Source organism: Mobula birostris, chromosome 1, assembly GCF_030028105.1.
Source record: "Mobula birostris isolate sMobBir1 chromosome 1, sMobBir1.hap1, whole genome shotgun sequence".
Taxonomy (NCBI): domain Eukaryota; kingdom Metazoa; phylum Chordata; class Chondrichthyes; order Myliobatiformes; family Myliobatidae; genus Mobula; species Mobula birostris.
In genome coordinates, this window is record NC_092370.1 from 24914012 (window position 1) to 24940050 (window position 26039).

The following is a 26039-nucleotide window of genomic DNA, read 5'->3' on the forward strand; positions in this document are numbered from 1 at the left end:
AATAAATTATAACTTTACAAATGGTTCCACGACTTTTGTTTCTATAGAATTAATCAAAACAGATTATAGATTGGATCTGACTGTTGTTATTTTCTTTGCAGTTTAACAATTAATTGCTTGTATTTCATATAACTACTTGCTGCTTACTGTGCTTCCAGGTGGCCACAGTATGCATATTCAATTGTTCAGTGTGTCCCCTGGTGGTTACATTTGAATAATTTTGGATAGCGTTGGAAGCTTCTCTTTGGATTGCATTATTTGAATAGAAGCTTTCCAGTTGGCAGACTCTTGCTGGAAAACAAATCATCTCCCAAATCACAATTCTCTTGCAGACTGCATCAGGTTTTCCTCCAGGATTTCCCTGTATTTTGCAAACATTTTACCCTCTACCTTCACAAGCCCATCCAGGGCCTACTACAGTAAACATCCCACAGTATGATGCAGCCACCACCATGCTTCATGGTAGGGATGGTGTGTTTTTGATGATGTGGAATGTTTGGCTTATACCAAACATAGCGTTTAGTCTGAAGGCCAAAAAGCTCAATTTTGGCTTCATCAGACAATAGAACTTTCTTCCAGCTGACTTCAGAGCCTCCCACATCCTTCTGGCAAGCTCTGGTCGAGATTTCATGTGAGTTTTTTTAAAAAAACAGTAGCTTTTTCTTTGCCATTCTCCCATAAAGCTGCAACTTGTGAAGCACCCAGGCAACAGTTGTTGTACTCCTCCAGAGTTGTCACAGGTCTCTTGGTGGTCTCCCTCACTAGTCCCCTTCTTGCAAGGTCACTCAGTTTTTGAGGAAGGCCTGCTCTAGGCAGATTTACAGCTGTGCCATATTCTTTCTATTTCTTAATAACTGAATTGACTGTACGCCAAGGGATATCTAGTGTCTTAGAAATTTTCTTGTATCCATCTCCTGACTTGTGCTTTTCACCTTTTTGCGTAGTTGCAAGGAGTGTTCTTTTGTCCTCATAGTGTAGTTTTTGCCATGTCACCAGCAGTTGGACCTTCCAGATGCAGATGTATTTTTACTATAATCAATTGAAACATTTTGACTGCACACAGTGACCTCCATTTAAATAATTATGTGACATCTAAAACCAATTTGTTAAGTTAGACAACCTCTCCTCCTCCACTCTCACCCTGAACACCGGCGTGCCTCAAGGCTGTGTGCTGAGCCCTCTTCTGTACTCCCTTTTCACCTATGACTGCGTTCCTGTACATGGTTCTAACTCTATAATCAAGTTCGCAGATGACACCACGGTGGTTGGCCTGAGCAGAGGGGATGACGAGACGGCCTACAGGGATGAGGTCCAGCACCTGGACACGTGGTGTGCCGACAACAACCTAGCCCTTAACACCCAGAAGACCAAGGAGATCATTGTGAACTTCAGGCATGCTAGGAGCCACACTCACGTCCCCATCTACATTCACGGAACTGTAGTGGGACGTGTATCAAGTTTCAAATTCCTTTGTGTCCACATTTCCGAGGATCTCACCTGGTCCCTGCAATCCTCCATCCTGATCAAAAAGGCACAACAGCGCCTTTATTTCCTGCAGAGCATCAAGAAAACTCACCTCTGTCCCAGGATACTGACAGACTTTTACCGCTGTGCCATTGAGAGCATACTCACCAACAGCATCTCAGTGTGGTATGGCAATTGTCTCATATTGGACCGCAAAGCACTCCAGCATGTGGTGAAAACTGCCCAGCGGATTATCGGCACCCAATTGCCCACCATTGAGAACATCTACCATAAACGCTTCCTGGGCAGGGCGAAAAACATTATCAAGGATGCATCTCACCCTAACCATGGGCTTTTTTTACTCTCCTCCCATCTGGTAGGCGCTACAGGAGCCTCTGCTCCCGCACCGGCAGGCACAGGAAAAGCTTCTTCCCTGAGGCTGTGACCCTGCTGAACCTCACATCAGAGCACTAAGCAGTATTGCACCCATATTGTACTGTCTCAGTACTTTTATATTTGTGTGCTGTAGCACTTTTTATTCGCAGTTATTTTGTAAATAACACTATTCTTTGCATTTCTGGTTAGATGCTAACTGCATTTCATTGGCTTTGTATCTGTACTCGGCACAATGACAATAAAGTTGAATCTAATCTAATCTAATCAATTGGCTGCATCAGTGATGATTTGGTGTGTTATATTAAAGGGGGTGAATACTTATGCAATCAATTATTTTGTGTTTTATATTTGTAATTATAAGTTGCTAGTTCGACACTCAACCCAGAATGATCAAAAGTGTGCAAGGAGCCAGCCGGATCCAAACCCTGGACCTCTTGTTCTGAAGTCCGAGTGTGGATACCACTATACCATTGGCACAGACAAAGGAGGTAGGATTCTCCCTTAATCCAATGTTTTTTGCCAATATTGTGTTTTCCATATATGATTTTAACCTGAAGTATTTTTTCTAATTTATATTTTCTTTTTTTCAGCTATAAGTTTCAATTTCATCTTAGACCTCTTTTGAGAGCACTGCACTGGAAAAGATGCTGGATTACAGCAACACGGCAGATCTTTTGCTATTGACTAGAAGATACAAATCAGCCTGTGTTATTTCTGTGTTTAATTATCCAATTATGACATAAAAGAACTACTTTAAGGATATAATAGTGGTGTGCCAGACTGGAATTTCAAGCTGAAATCAATGGGAATCAGAAATTCTGGTCACTCAAAGGTGAGAGAAACAAACAATTTCAAAGTCAAGGTCAAAAGGCCTGTTTGCTTGGTTTGCAAAGTAACTTTAAAACATAAACAAAGTATGAGAACTGGTGATCCAAATTTTACTTGCATAGAAAATAATGCAAGTTATACTTCAGTGATCTTCATGAAGAACAATCTTTGCCTTGGTGTACACACAATCTTTTCCCATCTATAAACTTATTATTCATGTACAGCATAAATACTGCACACGTCATATTGCCACCAAAAAATTATAAGCTCGACTTACAATACCTAATCTCTTTACCTTGAAAGTAAAATGTTACATCACTTACCATGCCTTCAAACCCCACTCTGTACAAATTCTTGGCTCCATTGTCCCACAAAACATAAGCTGCACTGTGAGGACTAGAAGCACTCCAATCTTGAATTTCAGTCACCTAGAAAAAAGACATTCAAATCATTATAGCAATGTCCGAAAATCTAGGTACAAGTTGGAGGTAGCAAATAGTTGTAAAAGAAAGGAAAACCACCATAAGGTCTATGGAAAGCACCAAAAGAACAGCAGTGAATAAGAATGGCAAAGCATCAAAACCTGGCAGGTGTGATAACATACGTCAGCAGAGGCCGCAGAAGATAAAGCAATTTCAGTAGAAGGATATGCTTCAACATTCTGTGTGCAGCAATCAATTCCTCACTTCCTTGACAGTGGAAGGATTGATCTTGTTTGCACAGATAATATTTCATAAGTTTTGGTTTTAAACTCCTCTTGGAGGAACGATGGCTGATAGGATCCAGCAACAATAATGAGAAACTAGTTTAAAACAAAAAGAAATGAGCGTAAAGCAGAGCAATGGGAGTTACAATTTAAAATTAGTAGCGATCTAAGAGATTTAAATGTGGACTCAAGAATTATCTGCTGGAAGAACTCAGTGACTTAAGCAACGTGGAGGCAAAGGGATGGTCAACATTTAGATGTGGGGTCCTGACTCCTTGTAGCACTGACTTCTTGTAGAACTTTATATTGAAAAGCAAGTATTGTGGGAGACTCAAAAAGCTACTACACATCAACGGGATTAGAAGCTCTTTGATAAAATTCACAGGTCACATTGGATTTGGCAAGAAAAAAAATAAATGAAGATAGATCTCTCAAATGAACAGCAGCAGATATTTCAGTTGAGATGAGAAATTCTGCAGTAAAACAAAAGGTATAGACTACCATCAAAACAGAAACAGAGCATAACCATTTCTGCACTATTATAAATGAACCATATTGGAGAGTATCACACATAGAGCTCTTTGAAATAAATGACAACACCTTTCAGAAGTTAAAGGACATTGCAGAAAGTTTACGCATTCTCCAAAGATTGGTATTTTGTTGACATTTGGAGAGTATTAACTGTTTCTGAATTTATAACATCAGCAAACATGAAGGTAAAAAGCTGAAAGCTAGGTGGTCAATAGCCAAGACGAAATAGGGAGATCAATAACTTCCGACAAAATGAAATGATGAGTAGAGATGAGACAAAAACTAAAGCAAGTTGTCGGGTGAGAACTAAAGCAGTTGGATGGAGGACCTCATTAGCAAAGTTGTCCACCAATTCCTTAAGTTTCTCACGAGGCAGGTTTGTAAAGGGATTGAAGAAAATATTTCAGAGCTAACAAAATCCCATCTAATCCCATCTGATCCTCAGGCTGACTTTCCCTACATTTGCCTAAAATGCTCCATCTTTTGGAATTCCACCGAAACAGATTGAGAAACCATCTTCCCCTAGTAATATCAGACTAAGAAACTACAGTAGCTTTATTCAATAACCTATAATCAAAATTATAACAAAAACCTTGGTTCCAATGATTAGATTTACATATTCGACAAGTATGAATAGCATCTCAAATTACAAAATTCTAATCATTGTGGGGAAAAAAAAACAAAGGTCTGCATTTATACAACAACTTTCACATCCCTTTCAGGACATGCAGATTATTGAGAGTATTTATTGCAATAGCGTTGGAAATACTTGGGGCTTATCTCAACAAAACAAGGAACCACGAACATAATATGATGGTGACAAGATAACCTGTTTCAGTGATGATGATTCAAGACAGCAAGAGTAACAGAGTGCATTCTGCTCCCACCAATAAACAAACATTTTACAGCGCAAGTACTACTCAATCCATCTTATCTTCCAATGCCCACAAGTATTGACTATCCCACTTCCTTCTCTATCTATTCACGTTACTTTTCTCCATATTCTAATAAAACTATAAACAGGTTTAACAAACAGCAGCCTAATTTTCTGAATATATTTTTTCTTTTAATCTAAACTCACATTCTATATAGCAACACACATAAAAAATGCTGGTGAACACAGCAGGCCAGGCAGCATCTATAGGAAGAGGTACAGTCGACGTTTCGGGCCGAGACCCTTCGCCAGGACTCACTGAAAGAAGAGATAGTAAGAGATTTGAAAGTGGGATCTCCCAGTGACCACACATTTTAATTCCACATCCCATTCCCATTCTGATATGTCTATCCACGGCCTCCTCTACTGCCAAGATGAAGCCATACTCAGATTGGAGGAACAACACCTTATATTCCATCTGGGTAGCCTCCAAACTGATGGCATGAACACTGACTTCTCCAACTTCCGTTCATGCCCCACCTCCCCTTCATACCCCATCCCATATTTATTTATTATTAATTTTTTCTCTCTCTCTTTTCTCCCTCTGTCCCTCTCACTATACTCCTTGCCCATCCTCTGGGCTTCCCCCCTCCCCCTTTCTTTCTCCCTAGGTCTCCTATCCCATGATACTCTCATATCCCTTTTGCCAATCAACTCTCCAGCTCTTAGCTCCATCCCTCCCCCTCCTGTCTTCTCCTATCATTTTGGATCCCCCTCTCAAATCTCTTACTATCTCTTCTTTCGGGTAGTCCTGACGAAGGGTCTCGGCCCGAAACATCGACTGTACCTCTTCCTATAGATGCTGCTCGGCCTGCTGCGTTCACCAGCATTTTTTATGTGTGCTGCTTGAAATTCCAGCATCTGCAGATTTCCTCGTGTTCATAATCTATATACTAATAATTAGAAATAAGTGTCCTCAGCAATATTCCATGGCACAGTTTAGCAACACAATAAAGAACTGGGGACAAATTTGTCTCCAAATTTATTGGAATCTGCTTGAAATTTTAAGTTTCCCTAAAAATTGTGTCTTAAAACTCCTCCCTCCTAGATTCCCTCAAATGAAAGGTGAGCCAAGATAGAAATTAAACAATTTAACTACACCTTAGCCAACACCTTCCATGATATTCACAAATACTCACAAACCCTCTTCCAGAAGAAACTGTTTAGAGATTGATCGAGGAGGAAACAGCTATCAACTCCAGCCTAGCAAAGTATGCAATAAAACACATACATAAAAATGTCAAAACTAAGAGCAATAATTATCTCAATGAATCAGTCTACTATACTACCTTTATTTATAAAATAAAATACCTGCAAATACAAGGCAATATCCTAGAGGCTCTGTACTAGATGATTTTTTCAATCTCCTTATAATTTACTTGAATTCCCTTTCCACTATGATTTTAATTTAGCCATTCATACACGATGGAGGCCATGTATCCATGACACAAATACCTCTTTTGCTACTTTTACAGGTTGCTAAATAATTTAAGTAGTTTATCACAGCCATCACTTATTATACACTGAGCATTTTCTTTATCAAGAACACTAAATTTCAATAGCTTGGCATTGATGGATTCTAATCTTAGAGGAAAATGTCCAAATTTAGTACTTATTTTCACCAAGCATGCATCCTTCAGTTTTAAACCAATGCTTTGTCCAGCAGCTTTTCCCCTCAATTGATGACATCATTTAATATCATGTTCCCATGTAATTTCATGTTCCCATGACTCAATAAATATCATCTCACTTTCCATTTATCAGAAATGTTGCTCCTTTCATAGCAGTCCATTGCATTATCATATCAAATTGAAAATGGAAGTCAAAAATATTGAAGATGCCTGCTTACATCTTAGATAAATTATAGTTTTTTGTAACAGCATCCTCTGCAAGAATTCAAAATATTTCCAATTAAATTTGTTTATTCTTCATATATGTAATAGTTCAAAAGTCTTACTATGTTTAAAAAAATCTATAATTTAAATGTCTTGACCAGTTTGCTTTGCATTTCTCTACCATAATACACTACAATCCAATGACTGAAGAAACTGCATTGCACGAAATTGTTTCTCAAAATAAGTTTGTCTGATATAATAATGTTTAGTATTGTTTGTCCTCTCCAATGTATGCACATTAACAAGGAAGTCCACAACTACACAAAATGTAATGTAGCCATTGATTGAAAAATTCTCCCCTCAATCTTGTATTTTTGGTTGAGTGTCATGAAACAGCACCAAGAAGTAAATGCAGAGACCAGTAAGAAATATAGGAGCAACAAAAAAGGCATCCTGACTTTTTGAGAATTATTTTTATATGATATTACATTTTATTTATCCTTTTTAAAAACAAATAAATTTCTTTTATTTCTTTCTGTTGTGCTTGAGGTACAGTAAAATCTTTCATGCGAAGGGAAAACGCAAGAAACATTCCAGCAGATAGTTAAGTAATTTTCAGTAAACCTATCAGCTTTACCAGATTTCCAATTTTAAAGAACAAGCAGCATTTAAATTTCAACAGCGCAGACAATTGAAAAAAGATATTCCACTAACTATTTTTTGGTTAGAAATATTAGCATTAGAAATCATACCTTACCACACAATTAAAATACCTGATCAGTTATGTATAAAGGAGCAATGAAGTTCAGTTCATGATTATTTTAAGTACGAATATCTATTCAACCCACTGCAATTTACTGTACATCTCAAAAAAGCCTGAAATTCCCTCCACTGCAGAATCAAGTTAATTGTTATACAATGCCAAGGCCAAAAATATTGAAATTCAACTATATACCCATTCAGATACTGTAGTTGTTAGAATCTGGAGCAACACGGCCATCTGCTGGAGGAACTCAGTCCTGATGCAGGGCTTCAGCTCCAAGCACTAACACTTTCTTTCCTCTCACCAATGTTGCTCAATCTGTTGAGTTCCTCCAACAGATTGCATGTTGTGCTGTATTCATTCAATTATATTAACAACTTTATATTGTTTGTGGATATGCATCCATTATTAATTGGAGCCCATATCTTTCTGTCTAACTTATATGTGCTCACCCAGAACTCAGCTCAATAGAGTTCTCCTTATCAAGCAAATCAAAGGTTTTGAGGACAATGTAGAAAAATAACATTAAAATACTGATCAGCTATGATCTCAAAGACAGCAGTTCAAAAGGCCAGATGGCCTCCACCTGCTCTGAACTACGTTTTTTTCCCAATCCTGACTTTTTCTGTTTGTGAACTGAAACTCAATCTGTGCTTGTTTATTACTGCCAGCCCATGACCCTTATCCTGAGTGATAATCTTTTATGTGGCATCTTATCAAATGCCATATGGATACCCAACGGTGGTTCCTCTTCATCTACCTGTTTATTATATCTTCAAAGAACTCTCATAAATGTGCCAAACACAACTTCCCTTTCATAAAACCATGATTACCCTGATTGTTTTGCAACTTTCTACATTGGTTGTTATTCTTCCTCAATAATGCTACCAATATTTCCTATTGACTGATGATAGGCTACCTGGTCCACTTTAACAATTTCTGACGCACTACTTTCTTGAACAGTGACATTGAATTTGTGATTTTCTAATCACAAATTGGGGGGGGGGGGGGGTAGGAATGGATTGAAGGGACACAGGATAGAACAAATGGCAAAAAAGCAAAGATAGCTTGCAGTCAGGCTGCCAAGATAGGCAGTCAAATGATATGACAAAATTGAGGCCAGCAGGGTGAATATCAGTTCATTAGGGATGCAGTATCAAAAATGGTAGCAAATACAGTAGACAATGTGTTATATCTCAGAATCTAGGGGATGTTTTGGGGGAGGGGGTCATTTCCAATGGATAAACCAAATGTAGATGTCGCAGAAAACCTCCATTTTGTCCACTAAAAGGACACTGATCTTCAGAATCCTCACATACGCTTCACTTCAACTGTCTGACTTTGATATTTCACACCTTTCCAAAAAAGGTGAACCTAATCTAAGCAATAGCATCAAAATTTGTAATGAGGCGTAATACAACTCTCAGGACTTGGTGAATACAACAGTTTGTAAGAATTGACCACTTCTGATCAACTATACATTGATCAGAGCTGGGGCCCACATGGATGCCCATGGCTACACCCCGATAAAGTGGGAAGAACCGAAAGGGTAATTGTTGAGAGTGAGGGTCAGTTCCACCAGATGGAGGAGGGTGGTGGTGGAAGGGAACTGGTTGGGTCTGTTGTCGAGAAAGAAACGACCTGGTTTCTCGCAGGTCAGCAACGCTTGTTTGAAAGGAGAGCTTCACAGGCGTTCAGGCTCATTCTGGGGGCCCAATCAGTGGCAGCAGCAGGCCACAGCGTTGAGCTTTCTCGCAGGTTGGCAACACTTGTTTAAAAGTACAGAAGGGCGGCCATTGTTGGGAGCAGGTCAGTGGTGAGAGTAGGAGTGTCAGGCTTTGGCTCAAAGGAGCCTTCGGCTTGAAAGAAGCATTGGCTCTGGGTAAGCTTCTGTTACGGATTCATTTTTGTTTTCTCTTACTGTACCTAGTGTAGTGATGGCTGTTGTGTGTTCTTCATGCCGGATGTTAGAGACCTGGGAGACACAGAGTCTCTCAGGGAACTACAGCTGCATGAAGTACATCCACCTGCAGCTCCTTGAACACCATGTTAGGGATCTGCAGCAGCATCTGGATGACCTTGAGCTTGTACAGGAGAGTGAGGAGATAATCAGAGTAACAGGGAAGCAGCCACCCCTAAATTGCACGACACATGTAGCTGGGTAACTGTCAGGAGAAATGGAAATGTGAATAGGTAGTTAGCGCAGAGCACCCCTGTGGCCATTTATCTCAAAAATAAGTATATCACTTTAGATACTGTTGTGGGGGAAGACCTCCCAGCAGAATGCCACGGAGACCAGGTTACTGGCACTGAACATAGGCCCATGGTACAGAAGGGAAAGGGGAAGAAGAGGGGAGCGATAGTGATAGGGGACTCAATAGTCAGGGGAACAGACACTGTGAATGAGACATCCGAATGGTATGTTGCCTCTCTGGTGCCAGGGTCAGGGATGTCTCACACCGTGTCCACAGCATTTTGGAGAGGGAGGGAGAGCAGCCAGATGTCTTGGTACATATTGGTACCAATGACATAGGAAGGAAAAGCAATGAGGTCCTGAAAAGAAAATTTAGGGAGCTAGGTAGAAGGCTGAGAAGCAGGACCTCCAGGGTAGTAATTTCTGGATTGCTGCATGTGCCACACTCCAGTAAGGATAGAAACAGGATGATTTGAAGATTAATGTATGGCTGAGAAGCTGGTGCAAGGCAGGGCTTCAAGTTCTTGGATCATTGGGATCTCTTCTGGGGGAGGTATGACCTAATACAAAAGGGACAAGTTGCACCTGAACCCAAGGAGGACCAATATTCACACTGGCAGGTTTGTTAGAGCTGTGAGGAGGTTTCAAATTAATTTGGCGGGGGGGGGGGTAGGAATGGATTGAAGGGACACAGGATAGAATGAATGGCAAAAAAGCAAAGATAGCTTGCAGTCAGGCTGCCAAGATAGGCAGGCAAATGATATGACAAAATTGCGGCCAGCAGGGTGAATATCAGTTCATTAGGGATGCAGAGTCAAAAATGGTAGCAAACACAGTAGACAATGTGTTATATCTCAATGCACGAAGTATACGAAATAGGTGGATGATCTTGTTGCACTATTACAGATTGTCAGGTATGATGTACTGGTCATCACTGAATCATGGCTGAAGGATGATTGGAGCTGGAAGCTGAATGCCCAACGTTACATGTTGTATCAGAGGGATAGGAGGTTAAGTAGAAGGGGTGGCGTGGCTCTGTTGGTAAAGAATGGCATCAAATCAGTAGAAAAATGTGACATAAGATTGGAAGATGCTGAATCATTGTGGGTTGAGTTAAGAAACTGCAAGAGTAAAAGGACCCTGATGGCAGTTATATACAGGCCTCCAAACAGTAGCTGGGATGTGGACTACAGAATACAACAGGAAATGGAAAAAGCATGTCAAAAGGGCAATGTTATGATAGTCATGGGAGATGTCAACATGCACATAGATTGGGAAAATAAAGTTGGAAATGGATTTCAAGAGAATGAGTTTGTTGAATGCCTACAAGATGGCTTTTTAGAGTAGTTTGTCATTGAGCCTACCAGGGGATCAGCTATACTGGACTGGGTGTAATGTAATGAACCGGAGGTGATTACGGATCTTAAGGTAAAAGAACGCTATATGATCTATATGGATTTTAGTAAGGCATTTGACAAGGTTCCACAAGGTAGGCTTATTCAGGAAGTCAGAAGGCATGGGATCCAGGGAAGTTTGGCCAGGTGAATTCAGAATTGGCTTGCCTGCAGAAGGCAGAGGGTCGTGGTGGAGGGAGTACATTCGGATTGGAGGGTTGTGACTAGTAGTGTCCCACAAGGATCGGTTCTGGGACCTCGACTTTTTGTGATTTTTATTAACGACCTGGATGTGGGGGTAGAAGGGTGGGTTGGCAAGTTGGCTGACGACACAAAGGTTGGTGGTGTTGTAGATAGTGCAGAGGATTGTCAAAGATTGCAGAGAGACATTGATAGGATGCAGAAGTGGGCCGAGAAGTGGCAGATGGAGTTCAACCCGGAGAAGTGTGAGGTGGTACACTTTGGAAGGACAAACTCCAAGGTAGAGTACAAAGTAAATGGCAGGATACTTGGTAGTGTGGAGGAGCAGAGGGATCCAGGGGTACATGTCCACAGATCCCTGAAAGTTGCCTCACAAGTAGATAGAGTAGTTAAGAAAGCTTATGGGGTGTTAGCTTCCATAAGTTGAGGGATAGAGTTTAAGAGTCGTGAGGTAATGATGCAGCTCTATAAAATTCTGGTTAGGCCACACTTGGAGTACTGTGCCCAGTTCTGGTCGCCTCACTATAGGAAGGATGTGGAAGCATTGGAAAGGGTACAGAGGAGATTTACCAGGATGCTGCCTGGTTTAGAGAGTATGGATTATGAATAGAGATTAAGGGAGCTAGGGTTTTACTCTTTGGAGAGGAGGATGAGAGGAGACATGATAGAGGTATACAAGATATTAAGAATATATAGTGGATAGCCAGCGCCTCTTCCCCAGGGCACCACTGCTCAATACAAGAGGACATGGCTTTAAGGTAAGGGGTGGGAAGTTCGGAGGGGATATTAGAGGAAGGTTTTTTTTACTCAGAGAGTGTGTGGAATGCACTGCCTGAGTCAGTGGTGGAGGCAGATACACTAGTGAAATTTAAGAGACTACTGGACAGGTATATGAAGGAATTTAAGGTGGGGAGTTATATGGGAGGCAGGGTTCGAGGGTCAGCACAACATTGTGGGATGAAGGCCCTGTACTGTGCTGTACTATTCTATGTTCTAAACCCTAGGAGACAGTAATCACAACATGGTTTGAGATCAAATTGAAAGCTGATTGGGAGAAAATAAAGTCTGATGTAGCAGTATTTCAGTGGAGTGAAGGAAATTACAGTGGTATGAGACAGAAGCAGACCAAAGTAAATTGTAAGGTGATGCTGGCAGGGATGACAGTAGAGCAGCAATGGCTTGAGTTTTGGGGAAAAATGAGGAAGGTGCAGGATGAATGTGTACCAAAACCAAAGAAATACTCAATTGGCAAAATAGTACAACCATGGCTGACTAAGTCAAAGCTAATGTAAAAGCAAAAGAGAGGGCATACAATAAAGCAGAAATTAGCAGGAAATTAGAGGATTGGGAAGCTTTCAAAACCCCACAGAGAGCAACTAAGGAGGGAAAAGATGAAATATGAAACCAAGCTAGCAGACAATATCAAAGTGGATCATAAAAGCTTTCTCAAGTATATAAAAGACAAGAGTGGATATAGCACTGTTAAAAAATAATAAGGCCGGACAAATAATAACAGGTGACAAGGAGTTGGCAGATGAATTAAATGAGTATTTTGCATCAGTCTTCACTGTGGAAGACACTAGCAGTGTGCCAGATGTTGAAGGGTGTGAGGGAAGAAAAGTGAGTGCAGTACAAGGGAGAAAGCATTTAAAAAAGCTAAAAGATCGAAGGGTACATAAGTCACCCGAGCCAGATGAAGTGCACCCTAGGGTTCTGAAAGGGGTAGTGGTAAAGACTGTGGAGGTATTAGAGGGGCGTCCATTTAAAACAGATGTGGAGAAATTTCTTTAGCCAGAGGGTAGCAAATTCGTGGAATTTATTATCACAGGCAGCTGTGGAGGCCAGGTTATTGGGTGTATTTAAGGCAGGTCTTGATAGGTTCTTGATTGGCAATGGTGTCAAAAGTTACAGGGAGAAGGCCGGGGAGTGGGGCTGAGGAGGGAAAAAAGTATCAGCCATGATTGAATAGCAGAGCAGACTAGACAGGCCAAATAGTCTAATTCTGTTCCTATGTCTTATTTACCATAAGAGAGCTTAAAGACCTTCTTGATGGAGGATAGACGTGCCTAGGGATTGGACATCCATAGTGAAAATGGGGTGATCAGAACCAGAGAATCGAAAATTGTTGAGGAGATTGAGAGCATGTTAACTGGTGTGGATGTAGGTGGGAAGGGAATGAACAAAGGGGGATAAAATGGAGTTGAGGTATGTGGACAGGCAAGCATATGATTTACCCAGTGTAAGTTTGTTTGCTTTATTTTACTTCATACTTTATTGTCGCCAAACAATTGATACTAGAACGTACAAGCATCATAGCGATATTTGATTCTGCGCTTCCCGCTCCCTGGATTACAAGGAGTTTGGTGTTAATTCTCATCCACTTTAGATCAGCTCTGCCAAATAACTAATTTAAATATTGAACAAGACCCAAACATCCAATAAATTGCTCACCTTTCCTCTACGTCCATTGCCCCCATCTTGGTCCTCCCACTGCCAATCCACTCCACGTACTACCCTTGCACCAGCAAAAATGCCTCTTGCTGTTATCTTCTTTGACTTGCGTCTAGACTCCAGCAAAACTCTAATAGAAAGAAAACAAAAATTGTGTGATTATTACAGATTTAATTTACATTTCCATTCAATGTGGTCAGATAACTGTTTCTTTATCCTCCCAAATATCAATAAACCATCTTCTTTGCAGGTATCCCTGGATTAGGGATAACAGAGATCTGCTGAGGTAAAATTAAAGTCCAGTATGACCACAACCAGACAATCCAAATATGATCCATGACAAAGAACAACAATTTTTTTGATAAAACAACTCAAACTAAACAGGCAGATGGTTCACCAGGCTCAAATCAGAGAGCAGGGAGCCAGGCTTTTGCCTCAAATATCACTTGTGAAGTTGTTAGGATCTACCATAAGTTAGTGCTATCTGGTAATTGGGACTTTGCCTCAGTTTTGGTTTCACATCCTGCTCATCTTGTGAAAGCACAATCTGATGTCAGGCCCGGAGTAGCAAATGCAGAGCTGAGATGGCCAGAGTAGAGCTGAGTAGGTTACAAGAGAGTAGGTTGTGTATCGAAGCCAGAGGTTGTGTGTCCTTTTCTGCAGGATGCCTACTAACACCACCTTACATAGGTAGGATATCTCCTGTATTGCCCACCAGACTACATTTTGCAGGGGGGCCTCAAACTTTAGACAATACTAGTTTAGTCCAATGTTATTAATCTGTTAGAACTTATTTTCAGAGCTTCCAACACTGGCCTGCACAGACCAACCCCACAATAAATGAAAATGGAGCATTATTAGAAAAACCAGATACATGTTCATCACTCAACGCCATTCCTCAAATGGACCAGATTGGAAGGAGGCATCCTAAAGATGGGGCCTGTTGCTATACCAAGCTGAATTGCAAAGGACTTCAGATAGGTCAAATGAAACATCTGATTTAATTTCACAAAGGTTTTTAATTCAGCTTTTTAATATAACAAATGATAAATCTCTTAGAATATTGTCAAAAGGTGGCAATTAATATATTAATTTATAAAAAGCTGTCCCACTCTAATCCAAGCCCATGTTATTTAGATACCAAACCCAATCTCATCACGGAGTTGATACACTATCTGATCAGGTTATGATAGGGCTGTGTAACCCAAATGGATATTCAGTGGGCGAAAAAAAAAAACAAATAATATCACTTTTCCACAAAATCAAAATTTAATATTCATTTTGGTGAAAATGGCATGGCTTGAAAAATCAAAACAATAGGATATTCTGGATATTTATAAAATTGAACTCCATTGACTGTGCTGTCTGATTTACTCTTGCCCTAAGTGATTCTTAAGTCAATGGCAGGAAGGCCAGGTACCACTATTACCTTCATTTACAAGGTAATCTGAATTTAATATATTATACCTGACAAATTCTAACCCAGCATGTTTTAGCATGCTAACTTCAAGCCTCAATTGGCATCAACCAAGATCCAACAAAGTATTCAATTCCATCTTGACTCAGCAGAAGTTTCTATCGGGCAATAGCGGAATTGAATAACAGTAAAACTAATCTGGCAGCCTCAGGATTTTGGTGGCACTCGATGCACAGATTTAATGAACTTGATGTCAATTTATTTAATATGCAAAACAATGTCATTTCAAAATTGTACTAAACAAAATATGCTGCATAATAGTATAGTAATTTTTTCAGTTAACCTGATGAATAATGGGAGTGGGAAACTGAGCCCTAGTAAATTTAAGAGTGGATAACAGAACTCAGAGTTTCAGTTAATATTTTCAACAAATCAGATTAAGGTTAAACATACAAGCACTCTGGAACACGAGGAATTCTGCAGATGCTGGAAATTCAAGCAACACACATCAAAGTTGCTGGTGAACGCAGCAGGCCAGGCAGCATCTCTAGGAAGAGGTACAGTCGATGTTTCAGGCCGAGACCCTTCGTCAGGACTAACTGAAGGAAGAGTTAGCAGAAATTTGAAAGTGGGAGGGGGAGGGGAGATCCAAAATGATAGGAGAAGACAGGAGGGGGAGGGATGGAGCCAAGAGCTGGACTGATGATTGGCAAAAGGGATATGAGAGGATCATGGGACAGCAGGCCCAGGGAGAAAGAAAAGGGGGAGGGGGGAAAAACCCAGAGGATGGGCAAGGGGTATAGTCAGAGGGACAGAGAGAGAAAAAGGAGAGAGAGAGAAAGAATGTGTGTATATAAATAAATAACGGATGGGGTACGAGGGGGAGGTGGGGTATTAGCGGAAGTTAGAGAAGTCAATGTGCATGCCATCAGGTTGGAGGCTACCCAGACGGAATATAAGGTGTTGTTCCTCCAACCTGAGCGTGGCTTCATCTTGACAGTGAGGAGGCCGTGGGTAGACATATCAGAATGGGAATGGGATGTGGAATTAAAATGTGTGGCCTACTTGAGCTACACATCTGATTTACTGTATGAAATCTGGCCATATTTCAAAATCCTCAGAAATAAACTTAAAATGCTGGAGGAACTCAACAGGTCAAGCAGCATCTATGGAAATGAAAATGCAGTTGACGTTTCAGGCAGAGGCTCTTCTTCAGGATTGGAAAGAAAGGGGAAGACAGCTGAATAAATAGATGGGGGGAGAGGAGGAGGACTAGCTAGAAGGTGATAGGCCATGCCAGGAGATTGGGAAAAGTAAAGGGCTGGAGAAGAAGGAATCTAATAAGAGAGTAGAGTAGACCATGAGACAAAGGGAAAGAGAGACACCAGGGGGAGGTGAGAAGAGGCAAGAGGCCAGAATAGGAATAGAGGAAGAAGGAAGATGGAGGAGAAAAAAGTTAACCAGAAGCAGAAATCAATGTTCAGGCCATCATGGTGGCGGCTACCTAGACAGAATATGAGGTATCGCTTCTCCATCCTGACAGTGGCCTCATTGTGGTAAAAGAAGAGGCCATGGACCAACATGTCAGAACAGGAACGGGGTGAGGAATTAAAATGGTTAGCCACCAGGAAATTCCGCCTTTTGCAGATGATGCGAAGGTGCTTGATAAAGTGGTCCCCCAACAGATTCACAGGTTAAGTATTGCCTCACATGGAAGGACTGTTTGGAGTCCTGAATGAAGGTAAGAGAGGAACTGTCTAAACCTCAAACTTACTTTCACAGTGAGATGCTGACCACCAGTATTTCCAAACAACCAAGTTATCAGAATTTTACTGTACAATTAATGCAATCTGTAGAGATGGTAAGATTTTGGAAAATAATAATAAAGAAAATTTAATCCTTTAAAAAAAGAAAGGCATTTTGAATGAATTCAACAGTGACACAGCAGCTGGACACTGAAATCTGGAAATAGGAATTGAATTGGAGAAAAAAAGAAAAATGAAATTCTGCCCGTGAACAACTTTGAATTCCACATCATCAGCTGGTACTCTATGATATTACAGAGGTAAATGGAACGTTTACCAACAAAGGATAACCAAAGCAGATAGCAGTAACCCTTTCATCAACCTGAATTAAATTGGCTAACTTTGCAAGATTAGAAATTGAAATTGGGTCCTTCCAGGCCTAAATATCCAGCCAGAGACTCATTCCTCCGAGATGCAGCACAGAGCATCATAGGAAGTCATTCCTGCCTTTGGCCATCAAACTTTACAACTCCTCCCTTGGAGGGTCAGACACCCTGAGCCGATAGGCTGGTGCTGGGCTTATTTCATAATTTACTGGCATAATTTACATATTACTATTTATGGTTCTATTACTATTTATTATTTATGGTGCAACTGTAACGAAAACCAATTTCCCCCAGGATCAATAAAGTATGACTATGACACTTACTGAACAGGTTCAACAAGCTTCTATTAAAACCAGTAGCATTAAATGAAAAATTATTCTAGAATGTTACAACATTACATGGCAGGATAAAGGTCAACAAAAATAAGAAAATCAAAAGCATTGTAAAATTTTCTATATTCTTACCTTTCACTTCCAGGAATAGTGATTCTATAGAATCTATGCCTCAAATGGTGCTTATCTCCATGGTAACAAACAGTGCAAAGGTCATAATTGGTACACTCTGCACATTTCCACCGAATGCCAATAATTGGCTGCTGACGACACGTATCACACATAGTTCCATCGTGCTTGATTCCTTTAAAAAAATTCAACAAAAGAAAAAAAACTCATCGTTCCATTTGGATTGAAAGTACAGACAGCTTTCACAATATATACTCACTTGCCGCAATGACTCACTACCCAAAAGTCAAAATTTGACTCTTTAGCTCATCAAATTACTTCTGCCATTCGAACAGGTCATGGGTGATCCATCAATTTGGGCTTGTTTTTTTTTTGTGGAAAACTCCTACATTGCTACTCAACACGTGAAGAAGTCTCCCTGATAGTTGTGGACAGTCAAGATTGTATTCTGGCCATTTTCTATTAGCATTTTTAACTGATTTTTGTACTCACAATTTTAGTTACTTCTATATTTGTACTCTGAACAGTCTGGCATCCTCAAGAATTTTTAAACAAAAACTAAGACTTTATCTGTTCTTTACTTTTAAAATGCATCCCCCTGCATTTTCCCTACAGTGATGTCCAGCTCCAAATTTGCACATTCACAGTTTTATATTTGCAACAATGCTTCTGTTTTTTGCACATTACATGCTATGTGCCAATTGATTTAATATAGTCAAAGACATAATTTACTCATTCACTCAAGATTCTCATCAAAACAACTTTGAATTCCCTATCATCTGTTTAAAATATATTTTTACATAAAACATTGTTGAAATCCCAAAGTACTACTACTTCTTCATGTGCCTTGCGCGTTACACGCTTGAGCAATCATGGCTTTCCACATCGAACGATCCCACGCAGCGTCAATGATATCTGGCACACTTAGATCTGTTGGTTCTTTCACAGTGTCCGTATATTTTCTTCTTTGCCTTCCTCTTCCGCATTTCCCAAGCATATGGCCTTGTAATGTAAGGCATTCTATTTCTCCCTTTCTGTTGACATGGCCCAGGAATTTAAGTTTCCTCTCATTTAATGTTCTCATTAAAGATCTTTTTGTATGGACACAATGGAGTACTGTCTCATTAGTTACCCTATCTCTATATGAGCCCAAAGTACATAAAGCTAAAAATAATCAACAACTCAAATGTTCTGTGCAGAAAGAAACATTTATCATTACAAGTTGATATCCTTTCCTTAGAACAAAGAATAAATTACAAGTGTTGCCAAAAAGCAAGATGAAGAAAATACAGATAACATCTATGATTGGAGATCACGATAGACTAAGAGAATGGTGCCAACCGAGGGTAGCCGGGGGCTTAACAAATCTATCTTCAGTATATTTTAATGCTTATTTTTCCAGCTGACTTTAAAATGTTAACTGTTCCCTCTCTCCCACACAATCTTGCCGAATACTTGCATTTTATGTTATTTCAGCTTTGCAGCATCTTTAATTACTGGCAGCACTTCAAAGTCTGAATCAGGTTTACTATCACTGTCCTATTTCAAGAAATTTGTTGTCTGTGGCAGCAGTACATTGTAAAACAATCCTAATAAATCTGTAATTACAATAAGTATATTTTTTAAAAAATGAAATGTATATAAAAAGAGAGCAAGAAAAATTAAAAAGTGACATTCTGTACATGGGTTTTTTGCCCATTCAGAAATACGATAGCAGAGGGAAAGAAGCTGTTCCTGTATTGACATCGGTGGTTGGGAAGTTGTTGGAGTCGATAGTCAAGGATGAGGTTACAGCGTACCTGGAGGCATATGGCAAGACAGACAGAACTCAGCATGGATTCCTTAAAGGAAAATCCTGCCTGACAAACCTATTACAATTTTTTGAGGAAATTACCAGTAGGCTAGACAAGGGAGATGCAGTGGATGTTGTATATTTGGATTTTCAGAAGGCCTTTGACAAGGTGCCACACATGAGGCTACTTAAGATAAGAGCCCATGGAATTACGGGAAAGTTACATACGTGGATAGAGCGTTGGCTGATTGGCAGGAAACAGAGAGTGGGAATAAAGGGATCCTATTCTGGTTGGCTGCTGGTTACCAGTGGTGTTCCACAGGGATCAGTGTTGGGGCTGCTTCTTTTTACATTGTATATCAACGATTTGGATTATGGAATAGATGGCTTTGTGGCTAAGTTTGCTGACGATACGAAGATAGGTGGAGGGGCCGGTAGTGCTGAGGAAACGGAGAGTCTGCAGGGAGACTTGGATAGATTGGAAGAATGGGCAAAGAAGTGGCAAATGAAATACAATGTTGGAAAGTGTATGGTTATGCACTTTGGCAGAAGAAATAAACGGACAGACTATTACTTAAATGGACAGAGAATTCAAAGTTCTGAGATGCAACAGGACTTGGGAGTCCTCCTAGAGGACACCCTTAAGGTTAACCTCCAGGTTGAGTGGGTGGTGAAGAAGGCGAATGCAATGTTGGCATTCATTTCTAGAGGAATAGAGTATAGGAGCAGGGATGTGATGTTGAGGCTCTATAAGGCACTGGTGAGACCTCACTTGGAGTACTGTGGGCAGTTTTGGTCTCCTTATTTAAGAAAGGATGTGCTGATGTTGGAGAGGGTACAGAGAAGATTCACTAGAATGATTCCAGGAATGAGAGGGTTAACATATGAGGAACGTGTGTCCGCTCTTGGACTTTATTCCTTGGAGATTAGAAGAATGAGGGGAGACCTCATAGAAACATTTTGAATGTTGAAAGGCATGGACAGAGTGAATGTGGCAAAGTTGTTTCCCATGATGGGGGAGTCTAGTATGAGAGGGCATGACTTAAGGATTGAAGGGCGCCCATTCAGAACAGAAATGCGAAGAAAATTTTTTTAGCCAGAGGGTGGTGAATCTATGGAATTTGTTGCCACGGGCGGCAATGGAGGCCAAGTCATTGGGTGTATTTAAGGCAGAGATTGATAGGTATCTGAGTAGCCAGAGCATCAAAGGTTATGGTGAGCAGGCAGGGGAGTGGGACTAAATGGGAGAATGGATCAGCTCATGATAAAATGGCAGAGCAGACTCGATGGGCCAAATGGCCAACTTCTGCTCGTTTGTCTTACGGTCTTATTGCTGAGTGTGTATCTTCAGGCTCCCATACCTCCTAAAGGATGGTAGCAATGAAAACAGGACATCTCCTGGGTGATGGGGGCGAAGACATAATGGCACCACAGTTGCCTGGCCTGTGCTAGTCCTAAAATAACCACTCAGTTACACCAACAAAAGAAAAATTAAACTATGTTTGGTGGACACTGCAACATAGAAATTAACTTTTTCTGTCTTGACATTTTGTCTGCGTCCTAATCAGATGAAAGTAATTTAACTAATGTTGTAAACTGTGTTAATGATCATTCTCTGGTGAAATTACACCATCAAGAGTCATTTGTACAGTATTTACCTTGGCGCACTTAATATTTTAATGGAATCAGACACTCTGCAAAAAGCTATCAATATTCACCACAATATGCATGTTCATCCTTCCTCTACATGAAGTGAAGCATTGTGCCTATTTAAGAGGGGCACTCTACAGAAATCAGATACCTGATTGGGCAGCTTCACAACTCAGTGCAAGCCACTCTAGCATGCCATAACTTAGAAAGGTGTGCCAAAACCAATGGCATGTTTTCTCTTGCATCTAACTGCTGACATTTCCATGCATTGGATGCTTCAGTGATGATATTACTGGCAGTTCTCCATTATTAACCTTTTTATTCAGATGTACAAAGATGCTTACAGCAATGCTAGCAGTAACCACATCTATGCAAAATGAAGGATGCAGATAAATGGTGTGATTTGGTGCTTGGAAGTAGGTACAGAGGAGATGTCAAGGGTAAGTTTTTTTACTCAGAGTGGTGAGTGCATGGAATGGGCTGCTGGCAGCAGTGGTGGAGGCGGAAACGATAGGGTCTTTTAAGAGAATCCTGGATAGCTACATGGAGTTTAAAAAAAAGAGGGCTATGGGTAAAGCCTAGGTAGAGACATGTTCAGCACAGCTTTGTGGGCCGAAGAGCCTGTATTGTGCTGTATGTTTTCTATGTTTCTATGTTTCAATGAAGGTATAACTTACTGAAGCTTCTGTTAAAAACTGTTTAACAAACAAAACGATGCAAAAAAATTGAAATAATTACAATAGGCTGTCTGCCTGTCCAATGGTGCCAGGCCACCATGTCCCTCTTGGTCCCCTCCATAGTCTTCAATGAACATGGGTATAGTTGGCTGCCATGAAGAGCACCATTTCTTAGGGTTAATACTCTTCCTTCACTGGTATACACCAGATGCGCAGAATTGAGTGTAATACCATGACAAACTTCATTCATACCAATTTACTGTACGTGCCTTAATGCAACTCTGTCTGTTTTTTTTAATTTGCAGGAAGCTGACTCAGAATTAGTGTAGAATAACACATTTTTAGTGTACCAATTGAGTAAAACTCATTTTCTACGGTGATTTCCTGTACAGATGCACAGGTCACTCATTGATCATTTTTTTTGGTCAAATTGCTAAATCATATTAACCCCAGTAATCTGATTACACTAATTCCACAAATTATGTTATTCTATATTTTTGTAGCTTCACCCTGTCAGCTCCCCAATGTGACACTCACTTTTGATGATTAAGTCCTTCATTGGAGTATTTGTTTGATGTTTTTCTCAGTGGCCACTTTATTTGGTACACCAACTCAATGCAAAAAAAGCATGCAGAGGTTCAGTTGTTGTTCAGACCAAACATTGGAGTGGGAAGGAAATGTGATTCAAGTAACTTTGACCATGGAACAATTGTTGGTGCCAGACTGGGTGGTCTGAGTACCTCAAAAACTACTGATCACCTGGGATTTTCACGCACAACAGTCTCGAGTTCACAAAGAATGGTGCGAGAAAAAGGTAAAAAATCCAGTGAGCAGCAGTTCTGTAGGTGAAAATGCCTTTTTACAAGAGAGATCAGAGGAGAATGCCAGACTGGTTCAAGTTGACACAAGGCAATATAACTCAAATAATCATGCATTACTACAATGTTGTGCAGTGGAGCATCTCTGAACACACATGTTGAACCTTGAAGTGTATTCAAGCATAGTCAGCAGAAAGCCACGAACATACACTCAGTGGCCACTTTATTAGCTACAAGAGGAGAGTGGAAGAAACTTGAGGACTACAAACAGAAGCTGATGAAATTAATCGTTACAGCAAAATTTTCAAACAGTTTTAGATTTCAAAACTGCTAAACCACATTTATTACATATGAATATCTTGAGGCCCTCTGTTGGTCAGTGTTGACCATAGATGTAGCATCCCAGCTGCCTACGTGATATGCAAGCCAGGTCAGTATGATTTGGAGAACAAGCTATTGCCCATGTACCAGGCTCCCCCTCTTCAAGCAGCTGATGAATTCAAAAGAACGGCAGAGACCGATACAGTTTGGTACCACCGACATTGCAGGAGGTGCCAGTCAGCATCGAACTCAACGTAGGGCTGCCTTAGGGATTCCAACTCTGGAGTTTTCCTCAGGATTTACTCCCGAAGCCTTCCCCATGAGTGGGTTAGCTGCAAGACAGCAGAGGTTTGAGATCAAAGTTTTCCTCTTCTAGATAAGCTGCCAATCACAGCTGATGAGCCCCATCTGCCCAAAGCAACTGGTTTTAAGGTTCCAGTGACCCACTTTTGCTCCATCTCCTGTCAGCACAAACTGTTCCACCAGGCTTAGTAACTAAGCCACATGTGTGGCTAGGAGCTGGACTTGTTTGTCAGAGACTATTTGAGATGTACATCCATTGGATGTATTTAATAGGTAGTGGGAGCTTATCCCCATTACCATCCCCGGCTATAACAATTTCAAGGAATCATAAACACCTGCAAACATAAAAAGGGTGGCACACTAACATATTGGTTAGTGCATAACCTGCCGCAGTCTGCAAGAAGAGTGTATGATCTCCCTGTGAACATGTGGGTTTCCTCGGGGTGCTCCAGTTTCCTCCCATTTCCAAAGATGCATGGGTTAGTAGGTTAATTGTTCATATGGTAGCAATTGGGCAAGCGTGGGCTTGTTGGGCTGGAAGGGCCTGTTATCATGCTGTATCTCTAAATAAATAAAATCTACCACCATAAATGAGTGCTGCATGGTTCACAAAAGACAAGTTTCACAGGAGCACTTCACCTTGATGCCCTCTAGAAAATCATGTAACTATAAAATTGAAGTTATAATAGGTAGACATCAAATAAAGCAAGCCAAGTAAATGGAAATCTAAGCATATATTTTAATTGTTAGTGGGAGATGGGGGGGGAAACAAATGCAAGTGAAATCAGAATTGGAAAGGGGTGGTACCATGACACAGCAAGTAGAGCTGATGGCTTACAGCTCCAGCAGCCCAAGCTTAACCCTGATCTCCAGTGCTGACAATATGGAATTTGCACATTCTCTTACATGCTCTAGTTCCAATAGAACCTGGACTAGTGGATGGGAATGCAGGAGAATAAAAAGTCATTACTGTAACATTAGAATAAATGGGTGCTTGATGGTTTGCATAGACATAGATCTCTGAAGGGCATATATTCTACATCATTTTGCAATATACCAGATACAGGTTTCCCCTAGCATCCGAAGGTAGAGCGTTCCTATGAAACGGTTTGTAAGCCAGAATGTCGTAAAGTGAAGAAGCAATTACCATTTATTAATATGGGAAAAATTTTTGAACGTTCCCAAACCCAAAAAATAACACAAAATCATGCCAAATAACACATAAAACCTAAAATAACAGTAACATATAGTAAAAGCAGGAAAGATATGATAAATACACAGCCTATATAAAGTAGAAATACTTCTCTGCAATCATTGGAGCACTGTCTAGCGCAGCGAAAATCTCACGCAACCGCTCCCGGCAGAAACACACAGCGCAAGCGCTCCCGGCAGGAACATTCTCTCTAGTAACCTTTAAGCTATGAAGCTGCCAAATCATACCAAATAACACATAAAAATACACAGCCTATATAAAGTAGAAATAATGTATGTACAGTGTAGTATTACTTACCGGAATCGGGAAGACAGCGCCGAGCACACTGATGATGGTGTATTAGGCTGAGTCGGAGGTTGGTGTGGTGGGAAACTGGACTATCATCTCATTGTCGTCTGTTTCCATCAGGGCAGGCAGGTCATCTTCTTCTATGTCTGCCTGCCTCGATGTTGAAGGTCGAGGTTCGTCGTCTGCTGTGGTTGATGTGGAAGACTTGAAAAACGACACTATGCTTGATTGCTTAGCCTCGCACATTTTCATACAGTTTTTTGTAAGCACTCAAACCATCCTGCAAATATGCCCTAAGCCTACGTACCCTTTCAGAATTAAAGTTGTACTTTTCTGTAATCATTGAAGTGTTGTCAATTGCAGCGAAAATCTTGCTTCACGTTCAGTTCCTGGACGACTTCACTTTCGGTCCATTCGGTACTGCATTCGGTTTCGATTGTTATCCTTTCCTCTTCCAATTGCATCAGCTCTTCATCTATCAGCTCTTGGTCGCGGAATGCCAAAACCTCTTCAACATCATCTTCGTCAACTTCCACAAGCCAAACTCACTTTGTCCTTACTTCATTCACCACGATCGAAATGCTTAATTATGTCTAGTTTTACGCTAAGTATAACACCCTTACGAGCTCTTTTAGGCTTTTCCGATACCTTAGAACTCATCTTGCTAACCAATGCTCAAAATAAATCGACATATAGCACAGATGCTCACAGGTACGTGTTTAAGCAATGCTGGCTAGAATGCAGTTCCGGGATAGGAGTGTGGCTGCTTGGGCCACACGCTGCCTTTTATCATAACAGTAAAAACACCTGCTGTTAGCGAAAACAGGCAACTAATATAGGTCTTTCGTAACAGCGAGGTGTCGTAAAGCGAACGTTCGAAAAGCAGGGGACACCTGTATTCTACTCTTCCAATACACTACACCACTTAATGCTGAAAAAGAGATACCCAGTGAAAATTTTCTCATGGTCACTCTTGACTGCATCAGTGTTTTACAAATTCAATGATTGTCCTCAATTTAGAATCATTTTTTAAAATTACAATTGCAAGCTGTCCCTCAATATCTTAAGCTGCTTTCTGATAATGGTACAATATTGTTTACTCTTAGTTATTAATTCAAAGTTTAAAAAACTACAGTAATTTCCTGTTTTACTATTTCATAAAATACTACATTACTCAAAATTAGCCATCAATGCCCTCTTCTCACTGTCACCATCAGGAAGGAAGTACAGAAGCCTGAAGGCACACACTCAGTGACTCAGGAACAGCTTCT

The 26039-nt window shown here is 40.5% G+C and overlaps 1 protein-coding gene across 2 annotated transcripts in view; it reads right to left on the reverse strand.

Moving 5' to 3' along the window:
- Positions 1-26039, reverse strand: part of mib1 (MIB E3 ubiquitin protein ligase 1) — a 176387-nt gene that overhangs the window by 130923 nt on the left and 19425 nt on the right. For both annotated transcript variants that reach the window (XM_072252839.1, XM_072252829.1), the window contains exons 2-4: positions 17710-17881; positions 13698-13827; positions 3012-3116 (exon numbers count right to left, since the gene is read on the reverse strand). In XM_072252839.1, coding sequence (XP_072108940.1) covers positions 3012-3116; positions 13698-13827; positions 17710-17881 — 407 coding nt within the window. The remainder of the gene's footprint in view (positions 1-3011; positions 3117-13697; positions 13828-17709; positions 17882-26039) is intronic.